The sequence below is a fragment of the Channa argus genome, chromosome 16 (genome assembly GCF_033026475.1).
Source record: "Channa argus isolate prfri chromosome 16, Channa argus male v1.0, whole genome shotgun sequence".
NCBI classification, from domain to species: Eukaryota; Metazoa; Chordata; class Actinopteri; order Anabantiformes; family Channidae; genus Channa; species Channa argus.
The window spans coordinates 15,532,174-15,549,593 of record NC_090212.1 but is presented as its reverse complement, the minus strand read 5'-3'; the positions used below and the strand labels follow the sequence as shown (position 1 = coordinate 15,549,593).

General features: G+C 40.0%; 5 gene segments (V, D, J or C); 4 read left to right on the top strand and 1 right to left on the bottom strand.

The window, feature by feature from the left end:
- On the bottom strand, positions 1–7,135 carry LOC137100906 (Ig kappa chain V-III region MOPC 63-like). The segment is given in 5 exon segments: positions 1–357; positions 2,640–2,649; positions 3,552–3,570; positions 6,068–6,389; positions 6,482–7,135. Coding segments are annotated over 5 exon segments (723 nt in total).
- LOC137101710 (Ig lambda-1 chain C region-like) lies at positions 3,992–5,805 on the top strand. The segment is given in 3 exon segments: positions 3,992–3,998; positions 4,170–4,274; positions 5,014–5,805. Coding segments are annotated over 3 exon segments (432 nt in total).
- Positions 6,532–10,579, top strand: LOC137101730 (immunoglobulin lambda constant 1-like). The segment is given in 4 exon segments: positions 6,532–6,582; positions 6,794–6,809; positions 9,181–9,285; positions 10,083–10,579. Coding segments are annotated over 4 exon segments (495 nt in total).
- LOC137101198 (Ig lambda-1 chain C region-like) lies at positions 6,829–8,513 on the top strand. The segment is given in 3 exon segments: positions 6,829–6,834; positions 7,135–7,246; positions 7,942–8,513. Coding segments are annotated over 3 exon segments (438 nt in total).
- Positions 10,580–11,998: 1,419 nt separating the features above from the next.
- LOC137101729 (immunoglobulin lambda constant 1-like) lies at positions 11,999–13,737 on the top strand (the record flags this gene model as incomplete). The annotated part of the segment is given in 3 exon segments: positions 11,999–12,020; positions 12,355–12,459; positions 13,241–13,737. Coding segments are annotated over 3 exon segments (450 nt in total), but the record flags the coding sequence as incomplete, so codon positions are not given.
- Positions 13,738–17,420: the final 3,683 nt, after the last annotated feature.

The following is a 17,420-nucleotide window of genomic DNA, read 5'->3' as shown; positions in this document are numbered from 1 at the left end:
CAGACACAGCTCCTGTCCTGGGCCTCACTCAGCTCCTTTAGGTCTCACAGTGGCTCCTGCGGAGGGACTGGATCTCGCTGTGATCATGATGGAGGACTCTGCAGGAGTACACTTCTCCTCTCATCCAGTTCTCCTGGTTCAGGGTCAGGGTGCTGCTGCTGCTGAAGCGGCCGTTGTTCTCCTCCTCTGAGCTGCTCAGGACCCCCTCTGTCACCTCTGTACCGTCCACCTCCCAGCTCACCACAGCTCCCTGAGGAGAGTAGCCAGTCAGTAGGCAGGCCAACGTGGCCGAGCCCCCGGAGATCTGCCGAGACAAGGGAGGGAGCAGAGATACCGAGGGTCTGAGTTTGGGGCCAGCTGGAGGGGAGAGCAGAGACACACAAGGAGCAGATGAACTTCTACTGAAGCATCGACATGAGACAGTTATGATACATGACAGAGGTTCACAGAGCAGTGACCAGACAGAGGAGAGGAGGAACGAGAGGAAATGAGGGGTTAACACGTTTTTTCAAATGGTGGGTATATATGCTGGTATATCAGTAAATTATCTGCTTGGAATTTTCTTACATGATCTATAGATTAAATATATAAATTATGCTTAATAACATTTTTTAAATCAGCATAATTTAAAGTCATTATGTTTTTTAATAATCTATTATATCTTCTTTTCCTTTCAGCTGTTCCCTTTCAGGTGTCGCCACAGCAAATCATGTGCCTCCATCTAACCCTGTCCTCTGCATCCTCTTCTCTCACACCAACTAACTTCATGTCCTCCCTCACTACATCCATAAATCTCCTCTTTGGTCTTCCTCTAGACCTCCTGCCTGGCAGCTCCAACCTCAGCATCCTTCTACTGATATAATCACAATTTCTTCTCTGAACATGTGCAAACCACCTCAATCTTGTCACAGTCCCTGGTTTTGGACTAGTTTTGTTTAAATTGATTTCCTGTTTTTGGCTTTTATTTTGTTGCTCCTCCCGTGTCCCTTCCTTTGAGTCTGTTTAGTATCTTTACCTTCCTCGTTTTGTTCTAATTGGTTTCACCTGTTCCCCAGTTTATTTATACCCAGCTTTCCCCACTGCTCACTGCCAGATCGTCTCCCCTGCTTCCCTAGAGATCTCTCCTTGTGAACTACCCATTTGGACTTTGTCTTTTCCTGCTTCCCCTGTGCACCTGTGGATTACCCCTTTGGACTTTGCCCTCTTGTGCCCTGTTCCTTGAGTTTTGTTCTGAGGTTTGGTTTTCCGTTTATTTCAGCGTATATTTGTTGTTTAGGTTTTCTGTGTTATTTCCTCTAGTTTCTTACTTCCCTTGCCTTCCCTGTGTGGTTATAGTTTAGTTAATCTCCTCTCTCCAGCTGTTTAAGTTCTTGGTCTGTTTTACTTAGTTTATGTTGTGAGTGTTAGCGTGTGTTTTCCCGTCCTCCTTACGGAGTGATTTTCTGTTGTTGCCTTTTGTTTAAATAAACTTTAATTTATTATAACCCCTTGCCGTCTCCTCCTTTTCGGGTCCTGCAAAAATTAAAACACAATAGAAAGTGTGACAAATCTGGCCTCTGACTTTATCACCAAAACATCTAACATGAGCTCCCCCTCTGATGTCCTCATTCCTGATCCTGTCCATCCTTGTCTCTCCCAAAGAGAACCTCAACATCTTAAGCTCTGCTACCTCCAGCTCTGCCTCCTGTCTTTTCTTCAGTGCCACTGTCTCTAAGCCGAACAACATCTCTGGTCTCACCACCGTCTTGAAGACCTTTCCTTTCATTCTCGCTGATACTCTTTTATCACACAGCACACCTGACACTTTTCTCCACCTGTTCCAACCTGCCTGCACTCGCCTCTTCACCTCTTTTCCACACTCTCCATTGCTCTGAACCATTGACCCTAAGTACTTAAAGTCCTGCATCTTCTTCACCTCTGCTCCTTGTGACCTCACCGTTACACCTGGGTCCCTCTCATTCACACGTATTCTGTTTTGCTGCGGCTAAGCTTCATTCCTCTGTTTTCCAGAGCAGACCTCAATCTCTCTAGAATTTCCTCCACCTGCTCCCTGCTTTCACTACAAATCAGAATCTCATCTGCAAACATCATAGTCCATGGAGATTCCTGTCTAAGCTCATCTGTCAGCCTGTCCATCACCAGAGCAAACAAGAAGGGGCTCAGAGCCGATCCTTGATGCAGACCCACCTCCACCTTGAACTCCTCTGTCACACCTACAGCACACCTCACCACTGTCTTACAGCTCTCATACATGTCCTGCACCACTCTAACATACTTCTCTGCCACTCCAGACGTCCTCATACAACACCACAGCTCCTGTCTCTGCACCCTGTCATACGCTTTCTCTAAATGTACGAAGACACAATGCAACTCCCTCTGACCTTCTCTGTACTTCTCCATCAGCATCCTCAAAGCAAATACTGCATCTGTTGTTCTCTTTCTAGGCATGAAACTATATTGCTGCTCACAAATGTTCACCTCTGCCCTTAGCCGAGCTTCCACTACTCTTTCCCACAACTTCATTGTGTGGCTCATCAGCTTTATTCCTCTGTAGTTGCCACAGCTCTGCACATCATTTACCTTGTTCTTAAAAATTCGTACCAGTACACTTCTCCTCCAGTCCTCAGGCATCCTCTCACTCTTCAAGATCTTGTTAAACAAACTAGTCAGAAACTCTCCTGCCACCTCTCCTAGACACTTCCATACCTCCACAGGTATGTCATCAGGACCAACTGCCTTTCCACTCTTCATCCTCTTCATCGTCCTCCTCACTTCACTCTTACTAATCTTTGCTACTTCCTGCTCCACACCAGTCACCTCTTCTACTCTTCGTTTCCTTTCATTTTCCTCAGTCTGTCTCAGCTCCTCCCTGAAAACTACACGTCATTCTTCCTTTTTCAACTTCCACCACTTCGTCCTCTGCTCTGCCTTAGTCCTCTTCATCTTCCTCACCACCAGTATCATTTTACACACCACCATCCTGTGTTGTCTGGCTACACTCTCCCCTACCAATGCTTTACAGTCACTGATCTCTTTCAGATTACAACGTCTACACAAGATGTCGTCCACCTGAGTGTTTCTACCTCCGCTCTTATACGTCACCCTATGTTCCTGCCTCTTCTGGAAGAAAGTGTTCACTACAGCCATTTCCATCCTCTTTGCAAAGTCTACCACCATCTGTCCTTCTGTGTTCCTGTCCTGAAGTCCAAACCTGCCCATCACATTCTCATCACCTCTGTTCCCTTCACCTACATCCCCATTGAAATCTGCTCCAATCACCACTCTCTCACCTCTGAGGATGCTCTGCATCACTTCATCTAATTTCTCCTTCTCTTCTAACTCACATCCTACCTGTGGGGCATAACCACTCACAACATTGAACATCACCACTTCAATTTCCAGCTTCAGACTCATCAACCTGTCTGATACTCTAATCACCTCTAGAACATTCCTCACCAACTCCTCTTTCAGGATAACTCCTACTCCATTTCTCCACCTATCTGACCCATGGTAGAACAACTTGAACCCTGCTCCTAAGCTTCTAGCCTTGCTACCTTTCCACCTGGTCCCCTGGACACACAGTATGTCCACCTTCCTTCTCTGCATCATGTCAACCAACTCTCTGATCTTCCCTGTCATAGTCCCAACATTTAAAGTCCCTACTGTCAGTCCTACATTCTTAGCTTTCCTCTTCTCTCTCTGCCTACGAACACACCTTCCTCCTCTCCTTCTTCGTCATCGACCAACAGTAGTCCAATTTCCACCGGTACCCTGTAGGTCAACAGCACCGGTGGCGGCCGTTGTTAACCTGGGCCCCGACCGATCCGGTATGGAAGTCATTGTCACGATTCGCATGTTTAATCTGGCATGTGTTTTACGTCGGATGCCCTTCCTGCCACAACACTCTGCATTTATCCAGACTTGGGACTGGCACAAGAAAACACTGACCTGTTGCCCCCTTGCGGTTGCATTTTTAATAATCTATTATATGATGAAGTGTATAAGACACAAAGACACAAATTATTTCTAATTAAGGTGTAAAAATTAAACAATGATTATAAAAATATATAATTATTAGTAAGTTTCTTTAATCCTCACATTACAAGCTTTCACAGTCTTATATTGTAAAATTCAGTTGTTTTATTTTTAGAAAATATGATAGTTTTCAGTTCAGTGCTGCTTGTTCACAGTGCAGGAGGTTTTTGTACAAGCACTTAATGAGTTTGTATCACTGTGTTGGACTTTTGGTGGAGGAACCAAACTCATCATCCACTGTAAGAATCAGAATTTACTTATTTGGTTCAACACGGATTATTACATCAAATATTGCTGAAAAGTCTAACAACAAATCATATTTTGTAATTTAAATGTTATATTTTTTGGGCTTCTTCATTAGCTGAGGTGGTGATGACTATTGGGATAAACATTGTACTGCAGAGTCAGCAATTTTGTTATGTTGACAGAAATGTACATTTTAAATTATACTTATACACTAATCTGTACTTTTTAAATAAAATATTTGGTTTATAAAGTTCAGGTTTTAACATTCTTACACATTTGCAACAATCAGAAAATGAAATTTTTTACATCTGTCTTAAATCAAACAAAGAACCAACATGTCCACCAAACTAAAAAGCAGGTTTTTATGTAAGTTTGCTGTAGCTGTAGCTTCACAGGTCGTTAGTCTTAATGTCATGAAAAGGAAGAGAAACAAACAGATGACAAAGTCTGAAACATCTTTTTAACAAATACTTTTTTCTTATTTTTACACCTAACTCATGGTGCATGTTATGTAATTATTCTGACTGGTGATGAGTTTATCAGAAAAAGTCCTAAAACAATTTTTCCATTTGAAAAAACGTGTTAACCCCTCATTTCCTCTCGTTCCTCTTCTTCTCTGTCTGGTCACTGCTCTGTGAACCTCTGTCATGTATCATAACTGTCTCACGTCGATGCTTCTGTCCTGCAGTAGAAGTTCATCTGCTTCTTGTGTGTCTCTGCTCTCCCCTCCAGCTGGCCCCAAGCTCAGACCCTCGGTCTCCCTGCTCTCCCCCTCCTCCCAGCAGATTGCCGGGGGCTCGGCCACGTTGGCCTGCCTGCTGACTGGCTACTCTCCTCAGGGAGCTGTGGTGAGCTGGGAGGTGGACGGTACAGAGGTGACAGAGGGGGTCCTGAGCAGCTCAGAGGAGGAGAAGAACGGCCGCTTCAGCAGCAGCAGCACCCTGACCCTGAACCAGGAGAACTGGATGAGAGGAGAAGAGTACTCCTGCAGAGTCCTCCATCATGATCACAGCCAGATCCAGTCCCTCCGCAGGAGCCACTGTGAGACCTAGAGGAGCTGAGTGAGGCTCAGGACAGGAGCTGTGTCTGTGGGGAGCAGGAGGCACAAAGCTGCTGCTCTGATCAATATGAGTTTTAATGTTTGTAGGGAAACTAAAGCTTTGTGTGAAAGAACAACACTGCTGCAAAGTGTTGGATGACAACAATTTGAAGTAAAGTAATGTGTGAAAAACAGCAGCTACATGTGATTTATGACTGTCACTGATAATTGATGTTATTGCAATAAAGCTCGCTCTGATACACAACATGTTGATGTTTTGTGCTTTATAATGTCACAATGACCAGTAAGAAATTAAACATTGTAGTGAAATATGTCCATATCTACAGAAAATGAAGTTTCACATTCAGATGGTGTAAATACAGATGTCTCTACATTAAACACTGTTAATATAAATTATATATAACGTAGGAATTAAAATAAGACAGATGCTGTTTTTGTTGGGTCAAAAATCTAAACTTTTATATGTGTTCAGGTAACATATATTAAACTGATTAAAACGTGTAACTAAAATTAGAAACATCTTTTTATTGAAACTTCTCTAATTTGTCTTTCATATGTTTGTGCTTTTGAACATGTATTTAGTGCTTGGTGAGGTCAGTGTGAGCTCTGTGTTCACTGGTCTGTGTCAGAGTCTCTTCCTCTTCAGCAGCTGCAGTTGGTTCCTGCTGTAACAGCTCAGTGTCTCTGCAGTTTGACTGACGAGGTTTTTGTATGACTACAAATCACCGTGTGAACACTGGTCCACTGTGGAAACTCTGACAGTAATAAACTGCTGCATCTTCAGCCTGAACTCCACTGATGGTCAAAGTGAAGTCAGTGCTGCTTCCACTGCCACTAAACCGAGCTGGTGTTCCTGATTGCAACTTTTTCACAAATCTTATCAGGAGCTTTGGAGGTTGTCCAGATTTCTGTTGATACCAGAACATACCCTCATCTCCATCTGACCATCTGTAAACAGCTTGGTTGACATTACAGCTCATAGTGACAGTGGATTCTGCAGTAAAAGTCTTTACTGGAGGCTGAGTCACAGTCACCTGACCGCTGCATCCTACAGACAAAAACAAATCCTTCATTTATCAGCAGAAATAAATAAGAGAAAAAGCAGCACATCATGTTTGAAATGTTGCGGAGTGAATGAACCTGTAAAGCAGCAGCAGAGCAGCGTCCAGATGAGGATGGTGATGAGAGTCATGGTGGTTGTGGTTTCTGCTGTGTTGACTGACAGATCTGAGTCCTGCAGTGTTGAACTCCCAGGACTATAAACCTTCTCAGTTCACTGGAGGATCAGCTGACGATGCAAAGCCTCCTCTCTATGGAAATGATTTCTCTGCTGTCAACACATTGAAGACGACGTGGGACACAAACCAGGAAACATACTGCTTGGATTTACACCATCTATCATATTAATGGAACAATTAAAAATATATTTATTAGTGTAGTTGAATATTTAAGGATAGGTCTCACTGTGGTTGGTATATTGGGTCTATATGCTGGTATATCAGTAAATTATCTGCTTTGAATTTTCCTACGAGATTTATAGATTAAATATATAAATTATGCTTAATAACATTTTTAAAATCAGCATAATTTAAACTTATATTTTTTTAGTAATCTATTATATAATAAAGTGAAAAAGATACAAAGACAAAAATTAGTTCTCATTGAGGTGTAAAAAATTTAAATATGATTATAAACATATATTAATAACACAAGTTTCTATAGTCCTCAAATCACAAACCCTTTTGCAGTCCAACTTTACAATATTCTGTTATGTAATTTAAAAAATATGATAGTTTTCAGTTCAGTGCTGCTTGTTCACAGTGCAGGAGGTTTTTGTACGAGCACTTAATGAGTTTGTATCACTGTGGTACACTTTTGGTGGAGGAACCAAACTCATCATCCACTGTAAGTATCAGAATTTACTTATTTGGTTCAACACGGATTATTACATCAAATGTTGCTGAAAAGTCTAAAGACAAATCATTTTGGGTAATTTAGATGTTATATTTTTTGGGCTTCTTCATTAGCTGAGGTGGTGATGACTATTGGGATAAACATTGTACTGCAGAGTCAGCAATTTTGTTATGTTGACAGAAATGTACATTTTAAATTATACTTATACAGTAATCTGTACTTTTTAAATAAAATATTTGTTTCATAAAGTTCAGGTTTTAACATTCTTACACATTTGCAACAATCAGAAAATGAAAGTTTTTACATCTGTGATGTTGAAAATGTCTTAAATCGAACAAAGAACCAAAATGTCCACCAAACTAAAAAGAAGGTTTTTATGTAAGTTTGCTGTAGCTGTAGCTTCACAGGTCGTTAGTCCTAATGTCATGAAAAGGAAGTGAAACAAACAGATGACAAAGTCTGAAACATGTTTTTAACAAATACTTTTTTCTTATTTTTACACCTAACTCATGGTGCATGTTATGTAATTATTCTGACTGGTGAATAATTTCCTCTCGTTCCTCCTCTTCTCTGTCTGGTCACTGCTCTGTGAACCTCTGTCATGTATCATAACTGTCTCATGTCGATGCTTCTGTCCTGCAGTAGAAGTTCATCTGCTTCTTGTGTGTCTCTGCTCTCCCCTCCAGCTGGCCCCAAGCTCAGACCCTCGGTCTCCCTGCTCCCCCCCTCCTCCCAGCAGATCTCTGGGGGCTCGGCCACGTTGGCCTGCCTGCTGACTGGCTACTCTCCTCAGGGAGCTGTGGTGAGCTGGGAGGTGGACGGTACAGAGGTGACAGAGGGGGTCCTGAGCAGCTCAGAGGAGGAGAAGAACGGCCGCTTCAGCAGCAGCAGCACCCTGACCCTGAACCAGGAGAACTGGATGAGAGGAGAAGAGTACTCCTGCAGAGTCCTCCATCATGATCACAGCCAGATCCAGTCCCTCCGCAGGAGCCACTGTGAGACCTAGAGGAGCTGAGTGAGGCCCAGGACAGGAGCTGTGTCTGTGGGGAGCAGGAGGCACAAAGCTGCTGCTCTGATCAATATGAGTTTTAATGTTTGTAGGGAAACTAAAGCTTTGTGTGAAAGAACAACACTGCTGCAAAGTGTTGGATGACAACAATTTGAAGTAAAGTAATGTGTGAAAAACAGCAGCTACATGTGATTTATGACTGTCACTGATAATTGATGTTATTGCAATAAAGCTCGCTCTGATACACAACATGTTGATGTTTTGTGCTTTATAATGTCACAATGACCAGTAAGAAATTAAACATTGTAGTGAAATATGTCCATATCTACAGAAAATGAAGTTTCACATTCAGATGGTGTAAATACAGATGTCTCTACATTAAACACTGTTAATATAAATTATATATAACGTAGGAATTAAAATAAGACAGATGCTGTTTTTGTTGGGTCAAAAATCTAAACTTTTATATGTGTTCAGGTAATGTGTCTATTAAACTGATTAAAACATAGTGTAACTAAAATTATAAAACATCTTTTTATTAGAAATTGTCTAACTTGTCTTTCATATGTTTGTGCTTTTGAACATTTCTCTGAACATCTATATGCTGGTATATCAGTAAATTATCTACTTTGAATTTTCCTACGAGATCTATAGATTAAATATATAAATTATGCTTAATAACATTTTTAAAATTAGCATGATTTAAATTAATAATGTTTTTTTAGTAATCTATTATATGATAAAATGAAAAAGATACAATGACACAATTTTTTTCTCACTGAGGTGTAAAAAGTAAAATATGAGTATAAAAATACATTATTAATGCAAATTTCTATAGTCCTCACATTCCAAAGCTTTTCACAGTCCAATATTGAAATATTCTGTTATGTAATTAAAACAATATGATAGTTTTCAGTTCAGTGCTGCTTGTTCACAGTGCAGGAGGTTTTTGTACGAGCACTTAATGAGTTTGTATCACTGTGGTGGACTTTTGGTGGAGGAACCAAACTCATCGTTGACTGTAAGTAACAAACACTTTTACTTTGTACAGCAGATAGAAATTATACATTTTATAGTTTTATAAATTGAGAATGTGATCAGTTTCAGTGATGGTATGTTGTTAATGAAATTTATCAAACAATGCTGATCACACAACCAGAGAAGATTCTTTAGCAGAAATCAATATTAATAAGTAATTGATAAGGAAGTTTTTAAAAACAGAATTTATTTGTTATTTACTATAATTTTGACATTAATTTCAATTTATTTTCTGTTTAAAAATGTTTTGTAGTAAAATGAACATGTAAAAACCAAAAATATCAACAAAATAGTAGTAAATAGGTTATTTTCATATTGTATATTTTGAAACTACGATATAAAATAAAATTGTTATTTAACGTCTGATTCTTGTTAATGCAAATAAGTTTTTATCAGTAAATGCAGCTTAACTTTGTGTTCACGGTTCAGTTATTTTCCATGTAGTTAAAAGGAAGTGAAAGACACAGATGATAAAGGTTTGAAGTGTTTTCACATCAGTGTTTCAGCTCTGTCAGGTTCAACATGAGAAAATCATCACAGGGACGAGTTACTGACTGTCACTCATCTTAAAACAGATGTGAACATGTATCAATAATTATTTTCAACAAGTTGAATCATGTGTCTGATGGTCTGATACTGAGAGATTCATCAGTGCCACAGTGGAACAAGTTCTTCAGTTTGATTTAATCCAATATAAGAAATGATCAGTACTTCATGTTTCTCTATTGAAAAACTTTCTTGTCATTCCTTCCCCCTCTCCTCCCCCTCTCTCTCCTCCAGTGGGTGTGGTGCGGCCCACCCTGACCGTCCTCCCCCCCTCCAGAAAGGAGCTGCAGCAGGGCAGTGCCACAGTGGTGTGTCTGGCCAGCGGGGGCTTCCCCTCAGCCTGGAGTCTGGGCTGGAAGGTGGGGGGCAGCAGCAGCTCCTCAGGGGTGTCACACAGCCCGGAGCTCCTGGAGGGGAACGGCCGCTACAGCAGGAGCAGCACCCTGAGCCTCAATGCAGAGCAGTGGAGGGGGGCGGGCTCAGTGAGCTGTGAGGCCAGTCTGACAGGACAGAGCCCTGTCACTCAAACCCTGAACCCTGATCACTGCTCAGAGTAGAGGAACAACAATGAACCTCTGCTGAGACTAATTCTGCCTGTAGAGACAAATAAAACATGCTGAACTGTTTCATTTTCATTTGGTATTTTCTTTATGGTTTAGATATTATTACAGTCACATGCTGTGTGTTGTGTGCTTTTCTAAGAGAAATAAAGATTTGATTCAATCATGTCATTTCTGGTTGACATTTATTTACAGTCTATTTTATTTTAATGTGACATCTCCAATTGATCATCACAGGATTTGGTTTAACATCTCTATCTGTTTTATTTTCTGAAGAAAACAGCTCAGCTGACATATTGATGTAAATCTGATTACTACTTCTATAAGTGCAGTTTTCACAAGTCACAATCTGCTCAGTCAAATAAACATCTATGAGTGTGTGATAAACACACACTCAGCAGCTACATGTGAATGTGATTATTGACATGAATATTAACATATTAAGGTGTTTTTGCTAAAGATGCACATCTCTGTGAAAAATGTTTAAAAACTACTAATAAATTGATAATTTAATAGTAAAAAAGCAAAAAACAATTTGAGCAGTAATGGTAAAAAGAAGATATAAATAGTATGAAGGCAAAAATTAAAAATATTATAGGTGTTCTGGGAAAAATCTTCAGGTTTTTAGAAAGTGGATAATGTACATTTATATTTTAAGATTTATTTTTTAATAACATTATACTAATTTTTGTAAAATATATTTATAGTTATGAATCAGTATTTAGTGCTTGGTGAGGTCAGTGTGAGCTCTGTGTTCACTGGTCTGTGTCAGAGTTTCTTCCTCTTCAGCAGCTGCAGTTGGTTCCTGCTGTAACAGCTCAGTGTCTCTGCAGTTTGACTGAGGAGGTTTTTGTACGACTACAAATCACCGTGTGAACACTGGTCCACTGTGGACACTCTGACAGTAATAAACTGCTGCATCTTCAGCCTGAACTCCACTGATGGTCAAAGTGAAGTCAGTGCTGCTTCCACTGCCACTAAACCGAGCTGGTGTTCCTGATTCACGTACGTTTAAATGTCTTATTAGAAGCTTTGGAAATTGTCCAGATTTCTGTTGGTACCAGTGTATGCAGAGGTTAACACCGTTACAAATATAAACAGGCTGGCTGACTTTACAGCTCATAGTGACAGTGGATCCTGCAGTAAATGTCTTTACTGGAGGCTGAGTCACAGTCACCTGACCGCTGCATCCTACAGACAAAAACAAATCCTTCATTTATCAGCAGAAATAAATAAGAGAAAAAGCAGCACATCGTGTTTGAAATGTTGCGGAGTGAATGAACCTGTAAAGCAGCAGCAGAGCAGCGTCCAGATGAGGATGGTGATGAGAGTCATGGTGGTTGTGGTTTCTGCTGTGTTGACTGACAGATCTGAGTCCTGCAGTGTTGAACTCCCAGGACTATAAACCTTCTCAGTTCACTAAAGGATCAGCTGACGATGCAAAGCCTCCTCTCTATGGAAATGATTTCTCTGCTGTCAACACACTGAAGACGACGTGGGACACAAACCAGGAAACATACTGCTTGGATTTACACCATCTATCATCTTAGTGGAATAATTAAAAAATATTTCTATTAGTGTAGTTGAACATTTAAGGATACGTCTCACTGTGGTTGGTATATTGGGTCTATATGCTGGTATATCAGTAAATTATCTGCTTTGAATTTTCTTACAAGATCTTTAGATTAAATATACAAATTCTGCTCAATTACATTTTCAAAATCAGTATGATTCAGTCATTATGTTTTTTAATAATCTATTATATTATAAAGTGTAAAAAATACAAGGACACAAATTATTTCTCATTGAGTTGTAAAAAATTCAAACATGACAACAAAAATATATTATTAATCCAAGTTTCTACAGTCCTCACATTCCAAAGCCTTTCACAGTCGAAGTTTGGCAATATTCTGTTATGCAATTAAAACAAATATGATTGTTTTCAGTTCAGTGCTGCTTGTTCACAGTGCAGGAGGTTTTTGTACGAGCACTTAATGAGTTTGTATCACTGTGGTGGACTTTTGGTGGAGGAACCAAACTCATCGTTGACTGTAAGTAACAAACACTTTTACTTATTACAGCAAATAGAAATTATACATTTTATAGTTTTTTAAATTGAGAATGTGATCAGTTTCAGTGTTGGTATGTTGTTAATGAAATTTATCAAACAATGCTGATCACACAACCAGAGAAGATTCTTTAGCAGAAATCAATATTAATTCAGTGCTGATGATAAGGAAGTTTTTAAAAACAGAATTTATTTCTTATTCAGTAAAATTTTGATATTATTTCAATTTATTTTCTGTTGTTTTGTAGTAAAATGAACATGTAAAATCAAAAATATCAACAAAATATAATAGTTAAAATTGGTCATTTTTAAACTACAAGAAAAAATAAAATATTTATTTAACATCTGATTCTTGTTAAAGACAAATAGGTTTTTATCAGTAAATGCAGCTTAACTTTGTGTTCACGGTTCAGTTATTTTCCATGTAGTTAAAAGGAAGTGAAAGACACAGATGATAAAGGTTTGAAGTGTTTTCACATCAGTGTTTCAGCTCTGTCAGGTTCAACATGAGAAAATCATCACAGGGACGAGTTACTGACTGTCACTCATCTTAAAACAGATGTGAACATGTATCAATAATTATTTTCAACAAGTTGAATCATCTGTCTGATGGTCTGATACTGAGAGATTCATCAGTGCCACAGTGGAACAAGTTCTTCAGTTTGATTTAATCCAATATAACAAATGATCAGTACTTCATGTTTCTCTATTGAAAAACTTTCTTGTCATTCCTTCCCCCTCTCCTCCCCCTCTCTCTCCTCCAGTGGGTGTGGTGCGGCCCACCCTGACCGTCCTCCCCCCCTCCAGAAAGGAGCTGCAGCAGGGCAGTGCCACAGTGGTGTGTCTGGCCAGCGGGGGCTTCCCCTCAGCCTGGAGTCTGGGCTGGAAGGTGGGGGGCAGCAGCAGCTCCTCAGGGGTGTCACACAGCCCGGAGCTCCTGGAGGGGAACGGCCGCTACAGCAGGAGCAGCACCCTGAGCCTCAATGCAGAGCAGTGGAGGGGGGCGGGCTCAGTGAGCTGTGAGGCCAGTCTGAAAGGACAGAGCCCTGTCACTCAAACCCTGAACCCTGATCACTGCTCAGAGTAGAGGAACAACAATGAACCTCTGCTGAGACTAATTCTGCCTGTAGAGACAAATAAAACATGCTGAACTGTTTCATTTTCATTTGGTATTTTCTTTATGGTTTAGATATTATTACAGTCACATGCTGTGTGTTGTGTGCTTTTCTAAAAGAAATAAAGATTTGATTCAATCATGTCATTTCTGGTTGACAGTTATTTAGAGTCTATTTTATTTTAATGTGACATCTCCAATTGATCATCACAGGATTTGGTTGAACATCTCTAAATGTTTTATTTTCTGAAGAAAACAGCTCAGCTGACATATTGATGTAAATCTAATTTCCACTTCTATAAGTGCAGTTTTTATAGGATGTAACAACACTGTGTTGGGCTAAAAGATGTTCCTGGAATCTGGGTGGAAATGATGGAAATCTGTTGTTGAAGTGAAACAACCATTAACAAAGTTTGAAACACAAATATGAATCCTGTCACTTCCTGTCTGGAAATGATTCTTTGAATTTGATAGAGATCCTGATAAAGCAAGTGTTAGTTAATTAGTATAATATTGAGACATATACTTTGTTCAGAGTCTCTGTGACAGGTTCACAACCAACACCTGTACAAACTGACATGAGACTGATTTTGCATTTTCATAATCATGTACATCAAACTGTTAATACAGATGTTTCAGTGTAGCATTACAAAACATAAAGTATATTTTAAAAGAGAGGCCGTAAACATAACTTATAGTCAGTGTTTAAGGGTTTTAATAAACCTTTATCAACTTTCAATTAAACATGGACAACAACTCCCCAGAGAGCTCTCTGGGTGTCTCTGGGCAAGACACTGAACTCCCCATTCACATCCCCCTTACTCCCACCAAAATAGAAATATTGAATGTTATTATTTGTATAATAATCTATAATAGACTGGAGACCTGTCCAGCATGGACCCCGCCTCTTGTCTGATGACAGTTGGGAAAGGCTCCAGCTCCCGCAGGACCCAAACGGAATAAGAAGTTACAGATAATGGAGGGATTTACATTAAAAAACAAATTTTATACATTACAGTTTAAACTAACTTTAACAAAGAAACGTATGTTGTCTTAAAACACGATCAAACTACTTTGAATTACTTTAAATCTGTCTCTTTAGGCTTCTGAACAAACCTCTACAAAACTCACGAGGATAAAAAGAAATTTGAATAAAAGATTATTCGGCATAATCATTTTTAAAATGTCATCAGTGTGAATCAGTATTTAGTGCTTGGTGAGGTCAGTATGAGCTCTATGTTCACTGGTCTGTGTCAGAGTCTGATAACTGATGTTATTGCAATAAAGCTCGCTCTGATACACAACATGTTGATGTTTTGTGCTTTATAATGTCACAATGACCAGTAAGAAATTAAACATTGTAGTGAAATATGTCCATATATACAGAAAATGAAGTTTCACATTCCGACGGTGTAAATACAGATGTCTCTACATTAAACACTGTTGATATAAATTATATATAACGTGGCAATTAAAATAAGAAAGATGCTGTTTTTGTTGAGTCAAAAAACTAAACTTTTATATGTGTTCAGGTAACGTGTCTATTAAACAAATTAAAACATAGTGTAACTAAAATTATAAAACATCTTTTTATTAGAAATTGTCTAATTTGTCTTTCATATGTTTGTGCTTTTGAACATGTATTTAGTGCTTGGTGAGGTCAGTGTGAGCTCTGTGTTCACTGGTCTGTGTCAGAGTCTCTTCCACTTCAGCAGCTGCAGTTGTTTCCTGCTGTAACAGCTCAGTGTCTCTGCAGTTTGACTGAAGAGGTTTTTGTATGACTACAAATCACCGTGTGAACGTCCAAGTGCCATCATCTAATTCATGTGTACTCTGACAGTAATAAACTGCTGCATCTTCAGCCTGAACTCCACTGATGGTCAAAGTGAAGTCAGTGCTGCTTCCACTGCCACTAAACCGAGCTGGTGTTTCTGATTCCAGGTTTTTCACATATGTTATCAGGAGCTTTGGAGGTTGTCCAGATTTCTGCTGATACCAGAACATAGCCTCATCTCCATCAGAATATGTAAAAACAGCTTGGTTGACGTTACAGCTCATAGTGACAGTGGATCCTGCAGTAAAAGTCTTTACTGGAGGCTGAGTCACAGTCACCTGACCGCTGCATCCTACAGACAAAAACAAATCCTTCATTTATCAGCAGAAATAAATGAGAGAAAAAGCAGCACATCATGTTTGAAATGTTGCTGAGTGAATGAACCTGTAAAGCAGCAGCAGAGCAGCGTCCAGATGAGGATGGTGATGAGAGTCATGGTGGTTGTGGTTTCTGCTGTGTTGACTGACAGATCTGAGTCCTGCAGTGTTGAACTCCCAGGACTATAAACCTTCTCAGTTCACTGGAGGATCAGCTTACGATGCAAAGCCTCCTCTCTATGGAAATGATTTCTCTGCTGTCAACACACTGAAGATGACGTGGGACACAAAGCAGGAAACATACTGCTTGGATTTACACCATCGATCATCTTAATGGAATAAATAAAAATATTTTTATTAGTGTAGTTGAACATTTAACGAGAGGTCTCACTGTGGTTGGTATATTGGGTCTATATGCTGGTATATATGTAAAGTATCTACTTTGATTTTTCTTACATGATCTATAGATTAAATATATAAATTATGCTTAATAACATTTTTAAAATGAGCATAATTTAAAGTCATTATGTTTTTTATTAATCTATTATATCTTCTTTTCCTTTAAGCTGTTACCTTTGATGTGTCGCCACAGCGAATCTTGTGCCTCCATCTAACTCTGTCCTCTGCATCCTCTTCACTCACACCAACTAACTTCATGTCCTCCCTCACTAAATCCATAAATCTCCTCTTTGGTCTTCCTCTAGACCTCCTGCCTGGCAGCTCCAACCTCAGCATCCTTCTCCCGATATATTCACAGTTTCTCCTCTGAACATGTCCAAACCACCTCAATCTGGCCTCTCTGACTTTATCTCCAAAACATCTAATGTGAGCTGTCCCTCTGATGTCCTCATTCCTGATCCTGTCCATCCTCATCTCTCCCAAAGAGAACCTCAACATCTTAAGCTCTGCTACCTCCAGCTCTGCCTCCTGTCTTTCTTCAGTACCACTGTCTCTAAGCCGAACAACATCTCTGGTCTCACCACTGTCTTGAAGACCTTTCCTTTCATTCTTGCCGAAACTGTTTTATCACACAACACACCTGACACTTTTCTCCACCCGTTCCAACCTGCCTGCACTCGCCTCTTCACCTCTTTTCCACACTCTCCGTTGCTCTGAACCGTCGACCCTAAGTACTTAAAGTCCTGCACCTTCTTCACCTCTGCTCCCTGTAACCTCACCGTTACACCTGGGTCCCTCTAATTCACACACATGTATTCTGTCTTGCTGCGGCTAAGCTTCATTCCTCTGTTTTCCAGAGCAGACCTCCACCTCTCTAGATTTTCCTCCACCTGCTCCCTGCTCTCACTACAAATCACAATGTCATCTGCAAACATCATAGTCCATGGAGATTCCTGTCTAAACTCATCTGTCAGCCTGTCCATCACCAGAGCAAACAAGAAGGGGCTCAGAGCCGGTCCTTGATCCAGACCCGACTCCACCTTGAACTCCTCTGTCACACCTACAGCACACATCACCACGGTCTTACAGCTCTCATACATGTCCTGCACCACTTTAACATATTTCTCTGCTGCTCCAGACGTCCTCATACAATACCACAGCTCCTGTCTCTGCACCCTGTCATACGCTTTCTCTAAATGTACGAAGACACAATGCAACTCCCTATGAACTTCTCTGTACTTCTCCATTAGCATCATCAAAGCAAATACTGCATCTGTTGT